Below are 13,433 nucleotides of genomic sequence, written 5' to 3' on the forward strand. Positions count from 1 at the left end.
CAAGAGAGAGGTACGTTAGAAGTCGTGTCCGTGAGGTTAGGGCCAAGGGAGAGGTAGGTAAGAAGTCGTGTCCGTGAGGTTAGGGCCAAGAGAGAGGTACGTTAGAAGTCGTGTCCGTGAGGTTAGGGCCAAGAGAGAGGTACGTTAGAAGTCATGTCCGTAAGGTTAGGGCCAAGAGAGAGGTACGTTAGAAGTCATGTCCGTAAGGTTAGGGCCAAGGGAAAGGTAGGTAAGAAGTCGTGTACGTGAGGTAAGGGCCAAGAGAGGTACGTTAGAAGTCATGTCCGCGAGGTTAGGGCTTAGAGAGAGGTACGTTAGAAGTCATGTCCGCGAGGTTAGGGCTAGGAGAGAGGTACGTTAGAAGTCATGTCCGCGAGGTTAGGGCCAAGAGAGAGGTACATTAGAAGTCATGTCCGCGAGGTTAGGGCCAGGATAGAGGTACATTAGAAGTCATGTACGTGAGGCTAGGGCAAAGAGAGGTACAATTTGTACGTTAGAAGTCATGTCCGTGAGGTAAGGGCCAAGAGAGGTACGTTAGAAGTCATGTCCGTGAGGTTAGGGCTTAGAGAGAGGTTAAATGTCATGATTGCGAATAGAGATATATTGTACGTATCGGTATTTTGTTTTCGGTAGTGTTTTTGTTTCTTTTCCGTGACCTCACCACTGCCAATTGTATCACCAATATCTGATCGTCTATATAACACATACGTTTTATTCTGTGTCTTTAGATCATGACAACCAATGTATCCTATGGAGGCCTTTCGGTAGACACAACAGACAAGTCCAAAGATGATTCCGTCCCCATGGTAACGAGTGAATACATTACAATATCGGCCGCCATGAACCACCTAACAACAACTATAATGTCCGCTGTTACCAACGCAACTAATATTAGCAACATCGTCCATAATATCACAGTGGTGGAGGAGAGCAAAGTTATCTGTACACCGCCAGGTAAGTACCATCAGTCACCTGTACACCGCCAGGTAAGTACCATCAATCACCTGTACACCGTCAGGTAAGTACCATCAGTCACCTGTACACCACCAGGTAAGTACCATCAGTCACCTGTGCACCGCCAGGTAAGTACCATCAGTCAACTGTACACCGTCAGGTAAGTACCACCAGTCACCTGTACACTGCCAGGTAAGTACCATCACTCACCTGTACACTGCCAGGTAAGAACCACCAGTCACCTGTACATTGCCAGGTAAGTACCATCAGTCACCTGTACACCAACAAGTACCATCACCAATCTTAATGATGTTATATATATTTTTTTCTTTGTAATAGTTCATCATGTTTGATTAGTATTAGTTATCATTAAGTATGTTAATGTACAAAATTATGATAGATCCCAAATAGTAAAACGTAGAAGATTGCCAGGCTTGGAAATTGGTTTAGTGATTCCCGCACGTTTTTGTCCCCGACCTCCATATCATATAATATGACAGTACCCACTGACCCTTCCGTCGTCACCGTTAGCCACACAGTTTTCTGTAAATGTCTGACTGCCCGAGGCTGTGACTGGAACACCGGACTGCTTTCAGAATTTTTTTCTTCCAACTAGTTTGTCGGTGGAACAGCCGGAGTAACGACATCCGAATGCCGTTCGATGGTGTTACTGAGCTTGAATAATGGCTTATTATGGCCCTGCGTGACTGCCATAACACCAGCCTTGCGAATGTTTTCCTGAAACATTGGCAAGGCCAACCTGTAGTTTATGGTAACAGATTTCCGTAAGAGGCTATTAGTGATCTTATCTTTTCTCCCTTTCCTTTTTTTATCTCCTTGATAAACGTCGTAACTGCTCTCTTCTATACAGTTTGCGGTAAGGACTGGGTGACCAGTGGTGTGTCTCACTACCATGTCCAGATTAGACATTTTGTGGTGCGTCCGCCATCGTTCCCGTCATGCGTGGATGCCGACCTCAGATGGCTATAACAGGATGTAACATCAAACCAAACATTAAAAAGAAAGAAAAAAAAAAAAAAAATAAAATAAAATAAAAAATACTGCGTAGTTCAGTATAAATTGGTAAAGGAAAGGACTGGTACCGATTAAACGGTCATTGTTCTGCTTAATCTGATGAGCAGTAAATACCTTAATTATATTAGTACTATAGCTACGCGTACCTGCATAGCAACAAAAAGTACAACAAAACTGTCTCACAACAGTTACTCCAACGTTAGTACTCTCTCACGACAGTACACTTCCAAGACACACCCACGACAGTAAACTCCCACGACACAACACTCTCTTGACAGTACACTCACATAACAGTACACTCCCATAACAGTACACTCCCATAACAGTACACTCCCATGACAGTACACTCCCATAACAATACACTCCCATTACAGTACACTCCCATAACAGTACACTCCCATAACAGTACACTCCCATAACAGTACACTCCCATTACAGTACACTCCCATAACAATACATTCCCATTACAGTACACTCCCATAACAGTACACTCCCTTGACAGTACACTCCCACCACAGTACACTCCCATAACAGTACACTCCCATAACAGTACACTCCCATGACAGTACACTCCCATAACAGTACACTCCCATAACAGTACACTCCCATAACAGTAGACTCCCATGACAGTACACTCCCATAACAGTACACTCCCATAACAGTACACTCCCATTACAGTACACTCCCATGACAGTACACTCCCATAACAGTACACTCCCATGACAGTACACTCCCATTACAGTACACTCCCTTGACAGTACACTCCCATTACAGTACACTCCCATGACAGTACACTCCCATAACAGTACACTCCCATTACAGTACACTCCAATAAAAGTACACTCCCATAACAGTACACTCCCATGACAGTACACTCCCATAACAGTACACTCCCATTACAGTACACTCCCATGACAGTACACTCCCATAACAGTACACTCCCATGACAGTACACTCCCATAACAGTACACTCCCATTACAGTACACTCCCATGACAGTACACCCCCATAACAGTACACTCCCATAACAGTACACTCCCATAACAGTACACTCCCTTGACAGGACACCAAACAATTTTCGCTGCTTAATGTTCAGTATTTTGGGAATAACAACTTGTTTATCTGTTGTCAGTATGGTGTGACCGGGTGCTGAGCCCTATTGTCAGTATTGTGTGACCGGGTGCTATGCCCTGTTGTTAGTAAAACACAATAGTGTAGGTATAGGGTGAAGGGCCACTAAGTTTGTTCAAGTGAATTATCTTGACTTACATTCAAGGTCACATATGGGTGAAATAGGCTAAAATCTTTAAACAGCTTCTCAATAACCAAGATACAAAGGGACTTTAAAAGTAGCTTGTGGCATGTTGGAGTGAAGGACTTCTAAGTTTGTTCAAATTAATGACCTTGACCTACATCCAAGGTCACAAGGGTCAAATAAGTCTTTAAACGGTGATTTCGTGATAGCCAAGAGACTCAGAGACCTAATATTAGACCAATAGTATGCTGACATGAAGGACTAGAAAATTTATGAACACGAATAAACCTAGCCTTCTCTGATATTTCAATAAAATGGTCATCAGCGGTAGTATCTGCAAAGATGACCAAGATCAACTTCAAAATTACTGTAGAACCAGGTGAGCGACACAGGCCCATTGGTCCTCTTGTTGGTATATATGTTGTTTCGGGTATTTCAATCTTGAAAGTAGACTGGCATCTCTGTGTAAATACATTTCTTTGTTGATGTTCATTTCATCGATTTTGAGCTAGATTATGCTTTAGTTTAATACCCTGGTTGATAATTAAGAAGACCCCAAGTGTTACGTACAGAAATGTCGCGTGACATTATCAGAAATTATGTCACGTCCTGGCATTGTATAGTTCTGTTGAGCTCCCAACTGTACACGTGCTCTACACGAGCTGTGATGTAGAAGACGGGAAGGGGGGTTAGTATGCGCGTGATGTTCAGACCTGTCAGCTACAGAAACAGTTCTTAATTGTACCACCATAGGGACATTACTAGAATCCAAATCAGATTAAAACACCAAGCGAACGGGAAAGACTACAACGAGTATACTCGATCCATATAGGATAAGATGTATACTCGATCCATATAGGATAAGATATACTATGTAGAACGCTGTTAGTTTGAAAGATAGTAATACGTAACTTGCTTAACAAAAAATCATCTTTTGCCAGCCTATCCTACTGTGGTCTGCTACCCTACCAAATACACACAGACACTGACCAACTCGTCACAGCCACTCCTACCAAATACACACAGACACTGACCAACTCGTCACAACCACTCCTACCAAATACACACAGACACTGACCAACTCGTCACAACCACTCCTACCAAATACACACAGACACTGACCAACTCGTCACAACCACTCCTACCAAATACACACAGATACTGACCAACTCGTCACATCACCACACTTACACATGGACACATACACACAGACACTGGCCAACTCGTCACATCACCACACTTACACATGGACACATACACACAGACACTGGCCAACTCGTCACAGCTCTATAACCTGGAGGTTTACCATAGTACCATTTTAGTTGTTTATTTCCCCTTCCTATGTTTGACCCGATCTCCTTCCCCATGCCCACTTTACATAATAATTTTGCATCGGTGACTTGCTATCTATCAACTCCGTAGGGTTTTCCTTGGCCAATCATTCACAGCCGTCGCCATCTCATACATATGCAATCGATTTGATTGATGGAAATGTCCAGTACAATGAGCTGGTCAGATCACAGCCATTACACCTAATCTGTTCCACAATAGCTCCCAGGGGACGGACAAGCTATAGCCAAACTATTGCGGGGGCCAATTTCATGAGAAAGTAAAAGTGTTGCAAGCGAATAAACTAGAAAAAAAAAGATATCTAATTTATCAAAAGAACCTGTCTTGTCCATTACGTGGGCAGGTCTCGGTATTACAATGCTGTCTGGACACCCTTGGTCTCTATAGTCACGTTATACTATGTTTAGATCCACGCGTCTCACATATCAAAGATTAGTCAAAGAAACCATATGACAATGATAATAAATGTTTTATCCAGACGCCGCAACACATAAATGGCCCTGATGTGTTAGCTAAACCAATACCCGGGTAACGTTGTTATGGGTGGGTCATTGTACATGTGCTAGTAGTAACTCTACTCGAGGTATTGACGAGTCAATCTGATAGCACTCACTTTATCTGGACTGTGGATGAGTCAGTCTGTATGAGTCAATCTGGTAGTAGTGACTTTACCCGAACAATGGATGAGTCACTCTGTAAGTAGTCACTTTACTTGGACTGTTGATGATCCACTCTTTATGAGTCAATCTGGTAGTAGTCACTCTACCTGGACTGTTGATGAGTCAATCTGGTAGTAGTCACTCTACCTGGACTGTTGATGAGTCAATCTGGTAGTAGTCACTCTACCTGGACTGTTGATGAGTCAATCTGGTAGTAGTCACTCTACCTGGACTGTTGATGAGTCAATCTGGTAGTAGTCACTCTACCTGGACTGTTGATGAGTCAATCTGGTAGTAGTCACTCTACCTGGACTGGTGATGAGTCAATCTGGTAGTAGGCACTCTACCTGGACTGTTGATGAGTCAATCTGGTAGTAATCACTCTACCTGGTCTGTTGATGAGTCAATCTGGTAGTAGTCACTCTACCTGGACTGTTGATGAGTCAATCTGGTAGTAGTCACTCTACCTTGACTGTTGATGAGTCAATCTGGTAGTAATCACTCTACCTGGACTGGTGATGAGTCAATCTGGTAGTAGTCACTCTACCTGGACTGTTGATGAGTCAATCTGGTAGTAGTCACTCTACCTTGACTGTTGATGAGTCAATCTGGTAGTAATCACTCTACCTGGACTGTTGATTAGTCAATCTGGTAGTAGTCACTCTACCTGGTCTGTTGATGAGTCAATCTGGTAGTAGTCACTCTACCTGGACTGTTGATGAGTCAATCTGGTAGTAATCACTCTACCTGGACTGTTGATGAGTCAATCGGGAGTAGTCACTCTACCTGGACTGTTGATTAGTCAATCTGGTAGTAGTCACTCTACCTGGACTGTTGATTAGTCAATCTGGTAGTAGTCACTCTACCTGGACTGTTGATTAGTCAATCTGGTAGTAGGCACTCTACCTGGACTGTTGATTAGTCAATCTGGTAGTAGTCACTCTACCTGGACTGTTGATGAGTCAATCGGGAGTAGTCACTCTACCTGGACTGTTGATGAGTCAATCGGGAGTAGTCACTCTACCTGGACTGTTGATGAGTCAATCTGGTAGTAGTCACTCTACCTGGACTGTTGATGAGTCAATCTGGTAGTAATCACTCTACCTGGACTGTTGATTAGTCAATCTGGTAGTAATCACTCTACCTGGACTGTTGATGAGTCAATCTGGTAGTAGTCACTCTACCTAGACTGTTGATGAGTCAATCTGGTAGTAGTCACTCTACCTGGACTGTTGATTAGTCAGTCTGGTAGTAATCACTCTACCTGGACTGTTGATGAGTCAATCTGGTAGTAGTCACTCTACCTGGACTGTTGATGAGTCAATCTGGTAGTAGTCACTCTACCTGGACTGTTGATTAGTCAGTCTGGTAGTAATCACTCTACCTGGACTGTTGATGAGTCAATCTGGTAGTAGTCACTCTACCTGGACTGTTGATGAGTCAATCTGGTAGTAGTCACTCTACCTGGACTGTTGATGAGTCAATCTGGTAGTAATCACTCTACCTGGACTGTTGATGAGTCAATCTGGTAGTAGTCACTCTACCTGGTCTGTTGATGAGTCAATCTGGTAGTAGTCACTCTACCTGGACTGTTGATGAGTCAATCTGGTAGTAATCACTCTACCTGGACTGTTGATGAGTCAATCTGGTAGTAGTCACTCTACCTGGACTGTCGATGAGTCAATCTGGTAGTAATCACTCTACCTGGACTGGTGATGAGTCACTCTGTATGAGTCAATCTGGTAGCAGTCACTTTACCTGGTTGGTGAGTCAGTCTGCTATTAGTCACTCTGTTGGAACTATGCATGAGTCAGTTTGCTGGTAGTCATTTTACCCGGTTCCGTCTGCAATTAGTCACTATCCAGACTACAGGTTGTCTTTTAACTAGTGCAGCTTCCTTCCTTTGATGGGCATGTCCATTGTAGGAACATTATATACCGGGACTTTTAGAAGTTGTGCAGGCAAGCGAATTCGATGAACAACGTTTTACCGGCTACAGAGAAGATGTGACCTATATGCTCTAGTGGATGACCATATTAGGATATTGTATTTGATCATGATTGGCTGCGATGGATTATTACGATGAAGGGATATCGTAAACACCAGCCACCGAGGTATATATTGTGGACGAGCATGCAAGGGGTATAGTTTTGTTAGCCCATGTATCGTTTTGTAACTATATGTTTTGCTGACTAGTAAAATCATACACTATTACAGAGTCAGGAATGGAAGAGGAATTGCCTATTATAGGGCACATTCAGACAGGTATACAATGTAATAGTCCATATTTATCTTTCTGTATAACGCCATCCGTTCTTTTCCTAGATACACAACCATACACTTGGTGTTTGAAACCTTAGAAAGGACCCTTAACTTAGAGAGATGTAATGTTTCCGAATTTTTATGTTGCCCGGCGGAAGATGAGTGGTATAATATATTTTTGTTGATGATAACAGAAACAATATTTTACATTGTTTGTTAATAAATAGGTTTAGTACTGATGCCTTAAACCAACTAGAGAATACGAAATACGAAATCGTGATTCTTATTCGACACTGATATACAGGGAGGGCAAACTGTGGACAATGAAAATAACGTGGTTATCACTGTACAAAATACCAGTAGAATACGACCAGCTGGTCCAGAAGAATAAGCGTCTTTTGCTTCTTGTCGACACCCGCTGTGTGAATTTAGGTCAAATCAAGGTAATGATACATTCTTTAAAAAAATACAAATAAAAAGAACCGATATGATGACAATGGAACCGCCAGGCATATGACAGCACATACGACGATGTAGACGTCTGGTTATTATTGCACAAGGAAATAAACTTTTCCAAAAATAAAATTATGTCGACCATAAACAATTAACTCAACCTGCATTTGTCTTTCAAAGCACTCGACACATTAACACTGTCAACTGAGGAAGATTGATACTACTATCTAGAAATGGAAAATTCGATATTTTGATATATCCATGTTAAGGCAAATATCCGATTCAGCAAAAAGAACTTTATATTTTTTAAGAAACTGGTTGGATATGTATCATTTTTATTATCACTGCCATCAGCGGTATTCGATAGTGGATTACAACTGAAGGAGAATACGTGTAAATATTAAATTTGATAGTAATAATTTGGAAAAGACTTTCTAGAGCTTAACCTGATGTTCAATCCACTTGACATATGCAAAGTCACTAAATGCTGTTGAAATTGAATTAACGGTAGTTTTCAATCTTACAATCCATGGACAACGTGTAAAAAGGGTTTCCTTATCGTGTATTAGTGCCATGATGTCTGGTATAATGTTCCCCTATCTGCATACGTTACGATATACTAATTATTGGGTTAAAATAGGGTTTTCTCTAGAATACGAACCCAAATTTATGGTAAAGAATGCACGAAGCCCAAGTAACAGTAAAGAACATACGAACCTCAATTAATGGTAAAACGGTTCGAAACCCAATTAAAGGTAAAGCATGTACGAAGCTCAATTAACGGTAATGAATTATGAACCTCAACTAATGGTAAAGAATGCACGAACCCCAATTAACGGTAAAAAGGTACGAAACCCAATTAATGGTAAAAAGGTACGAAGCCCAATTAACGGTTAAAAGGTACGAAACCCAATTAACGGTTAAAAGGTACGAAACCCAATTAACGGTTAAAAGGTACGAAGCCTAATTAACGGTTAAAAGGTACGAAACCCAATTAACGGTTAAAAGGTACGAAACCCAATTAACGGTTAAAAGGTACGAAGCCTAATTAACGGTTAAAAGGTACGAAACCCAATTAACGGTTAAAAGGTACGAAACCCAATTAACGGTTAAAAGGTACGAAACCCAATTAACGGTTAAAAGGTACGAAGCCTAATTAATTGTAAAGACTGTAGGAACCCTTATTAACGATAAAGAACGTTCAGGGATGTAAAGAACAGCCATTGAAGGCTTTTACTGTTGGTGGGTCATTTATTGCATACATACTTAAACAAATCATGCACCCTGACAAATACTCTGGTTATCGAGCTGAAATGTAGGTACCAGTACATTTTGAACACACCTAAGATTTGCTATCCAGTGTTCCATATCTGTTGAATACGGTAGGAAATAGTGGTAGGTACCAGACCTTTTTTCCATTGTACACAAGACGTAACTACTTGTTACCCCAGGAGACAATAGTTTAAGTAATGGAGTTTTGTTCTGATTCTATTGTAGGTATATGGGTGTTATCCTCCCGTAGACCATACAGCCCGTGTCAGGGATGAGACTGGCCTGTAGACACCCTGTTCCCTTGGTACCCTTAACGCTGTCATTGATAAATGCTTTCCGTGCGATTAAAAAACCAGTTCATTTAAAAGCACTTTGAGTGAATATCCGTTTTATCGTTTTAAATCCTAAACCATACGTACGATACACCCATAAATACCCAGCTATATCAACGACTGCCAAGATGACTTCCGTTATTTGTAGGATCGACGTCCTTTAACGCTTTAATGCGGCGTGTGCTTATTTCACGACCCTATCATCTGTTAAACATAGAGAGACAGCTCGAAGCGCAAAAGTCGGGGTCGGTGACACCCAAAAAGTGGAATAAAATATCCAATTCTACCAAGTACAAGTAACCTTAAATCTGTTAACATGAAACTTTTGATCACCTAGGAAGAGACGTCGCCGATAATAGATCAACAGAAGTCTATGTTTGTATTTATTATTATGATATGTATATCAATATGATGATACCACGATCATTTTCCTCTCGGGCACCGGTAAATTATTTGCGGTGTATGTCAATCAAGTTACCATTATGTTCAAGGAAGATTGAGAAACCTGGAGTTGATATAAGTCTTCAATGCAATGATTACAGATATCGTTTACTCATTCCTATGAGTCTCTCATAATTCGTGCCGCATATACCTCGCCGGTATGGCGTTGGCGTATGACGTTGTCTTAACACCATGATTTTCTGATGCACTTGCATTTGCCCCCCCCCCCCCCCCCCCCCCCCCCCCCCCCCCCCCCCTCCTTTTTTTCTCTCTGAAAGTCAATATTTGATAGATTGTAGTTATTTGTAGATAAAGACACTTACTCCCGACGTCTATGCATACTACTAAACATTCACACATCAAATTGCAGAATGTTGGCTTATGACATGTGTGGGTACATGCATGAGTGCGCGTTCTTTTGTTCAATCATTGACCAGACCATCCCCAATCTTAACTGTAAAGGGATGATATTATTTTAATCTGCGTGAAGTGGTGTATTGAGAGAATTGGGTGTGCGCTTGCGAAGTTCGCTACATGTATATTGCCCAGACCTATTCTGTGTTCCATATCGGGTCTACTACGGATGAGTGTAACGATAAATTGAATAATGAATGGCGTTGGATGATATTTCCCAATACTCTCAACTCCCACACACGAACCCAGCTCCTGCCGAATGTCCGTCACGTATACCTCACTAGGAATCAAGATGGGCCTCAGTAATCCCAACGATAATATCAGGCTCCTGAAAACTTCCTGTAGGAGAACTATTGATTAATTATCTCTTCATTTTTGAATATAGAACGCGCATGATGATAAATAGGCTTGTGATTGCATCATCATTAATTAGTTGTGGTTGCTGTAATCTTTCCCTTTAGGGGCCGGGTGTTCCTTAAAACTTTCAAACGAAGTTAAACACACACTAAATTTTAGTTGTTAGCTTTAAGCTATTTGTTTCATCAAATGGTTATAATGAGCGATATAAGTGAGTAACACGTTTACATGTGATTTTGTTATGGATACAGTTAATACCCTATAATGAAAAGGCTGCACCATGATAGACTTGGATATGGTTTATCCTTTAAGCGTCATCACTGTTTCGTCCTAGAGGGTACCTTCAGCTTCGAGCACCATTAAAGGGTCTAAATAGCAAACAGAAGTAACTTGATCATCAATTGTTAGTATGTATCATGGTTAATTATGGGCCTTGCCGTTGACATATATTATGTTAACCTGTCTGTAATTTCGACAAAAAAAATGTAATGAGAAGAAATATAAAATTTCTTTATGGATTAAATAAGTTGTTCGATTTTCCTATGCATTTCACGAAAAAGTTGTGGGGAAAAAATAGTCCATCATATGTTAGGTATTTGGGAAAGGGAAATTGTACACCCTCAGGTAGAATTTACCTATCCCACATACCTACATAAGATGCGCTCTTCTACTTCCCTATCCCCTGTAACTAAACTCATATGTAAAGATGTTATCCACTAATGTTTCTATTGTACAAACTTTTACCAATTTTACCAAGGTAGAGTCATTAAGCTAGAGAAAAGACAATAACCTCAGGGATTTGTGGACAATAAGAAGCCTCATGACTTGTTAGTGGTATTTGGTGTGACTCTTTCGTCTTGTGATGAGACCATCAGAGATGTGTGATGACGTCCTTGATTCTGCATACTGGCGCCTAAATGAACACAATGTGACGCTGGCAGTATTTACATAAGTCCGGGTTAAGTCCATTGTCATCAGCGACACGACATTTACGGCAGTCAAGGAGTGTGATAATGAGTAGTTCTAGGTTGTGGTCATCTCATTTGGTCAGATGGGGATAACAAAGATCAATACGGATGCCTCCTTTAACTTCCCGCTTTAGACAGTAAACGTAAATGGTTCCTTGTGTACAGATTCATCTTAGCTTTGTCTCACAGGGATGTATATCTCCCAATCATCGCAATCTGACATTTGTCTTAATCAACCTTGGAAGTGAAGGGTTCGGAACAAGGCGTGATTACCCTAATGACACGCTACACCAGAGTAAAGAGGGCGATTTCTACTCTAGCGTTAAAGCTCCTACACAGGAAACGTAACTCCCTTCGAGCACCGTGTAGATTGTGTACTGATGTTTGCTGGAACCGCTCACTGATTCAATGCGCATTATAACATCTTATGTCGAATTTTACAAAATTTCTTGGGAATATATTTTTTTTCTTTCGAAACAGTTTGGTTTCATTGAAGGTTTACTAACTCTTTGTTATTATTATTATTTTTTTTTAATTTGACTTAGTTAAACATACTTGATTCTGAACGTAGGCCCTAGCTACCTTATTCAGATCATAGTCCAAACACAAATGGTATAAAAGTTAAAATTTCTTTAGTTTTTGATGTTTGTTTGTTTGCTTATTGTTGTTTTTTGTGACGTTACTCCAGTGTTGTCTTGAATCTCCTTTAACCACTTCCCCAACCAAACCGGTTTCAAAAGTTACTAATATTTGGTGATCGAATCAGATTCTTAAGTAAGGACTTCGAGTTGCCAACATTTCGTTGAGTAAATAAATATTTCTTCACATCCAGTCTGCTTCTTGATTTAGCTAGGCTGAATGAATGTCCTTGTGTCCTTTTATCTTGTTTTATCGACAGAAGTCCTTCTCCTGCTGTTGAATTGTAGCCTCCCCTCAAGATTTCAAAACTTTCAATCTCCCCTCTTAGGCCTATATAATACCGACGGAAGGTTAAGACGACGCAATCCTTCTTTGTGCGAAACATCTTTCATTCATGGCAGTAATTTAGTAGCCCGCCGTTGGACGCTTTCTAGAAGATCAATGTCCCGTTGTTTGTATGATTTCCATATGTATGCTCCGTGCGATACATGGGGACGACCTTAAGCTTTATACAGTAGGTAGAATATTTTGTTATCCAGGTATGTATATGTTCATCTGATGGCTCCAAATTTTTATTTCGCTTTTTACGGCGGCTTGTATTTGGTTCCTAAAATTTTATTTATTGTCGAAAATTATTCCAAGGTCTTTCTCTTCTGTTTCCTCAGATAGCATTACTGTTGTAACCATTGACATCTTGGCATAAAAATGCATATTATTCAGATTTATTTTATTTCCCAAATTGCATTAATCCGACCATTTTTGTGAATTGTCTAGTTCTCGCTGAAGATCTCCATTTCCCTTCTGGTGACGATCCCTGTACACTGTCCTGTTGTATTCCACTATTGACATGACGACCCCTGTTTAAATTATGTCGTCATACTGTCATGACGTCATAGGCATGCAATACGTAGACGCTGTAATTGTTATGCATCAGTTACAAGTTTTCAAAAGCAATATGTTATTCATTATTAGGTGTCGTAAGTATATTGCCTGTGTTGGGCCCTCCGCCATCTTGTCATTCAAGTTGCAATATGTATACATAT

The 13,433-nt window shown here is 40.8% G+C and overlaps 1 protein-coding gene across 2 annotated transcripts in view; it reads left to right on the forward strand.

The window, feature by feature from the left end:
- Window positions 1-13,433, forward strand: part of LOC117323830 (sodium/potassium/calcium exchanger 4-like) — a 90,570-nt gene that overhangs the window by 38,561 nt on the left and 38,576 nt on the right. For both annotated transcript variants that reach the window (XM_033879306.1, XM_033879305.1), the window contains exon 2: window positions 729-954. In XM_033879306.1, coding sequence (XP_033735197.1) covers window positions 732-954 — 223 coding nt within the window. In that variant the 5' untranslated portion in view covers window positions 729-731. The remainder of the gene's footprint in view (window positions 1-728; window positions 955-13,433) is intronic.

Source organism: Pecten maximus, chromosome 3 (genome assembly GCF_902652985.1).
Source record: "Pecten maximus chromosome 3, xPecMax1.1, whole genome shotgun sequence".
In the NCBI taxonomy this organism is placed as follows: domain Eukaryota; kingdom Metazoa; phylum Mollusca; class Bivalvia; order Pectinida; family Pectinidae; genus Pecten; species Pecten maximus.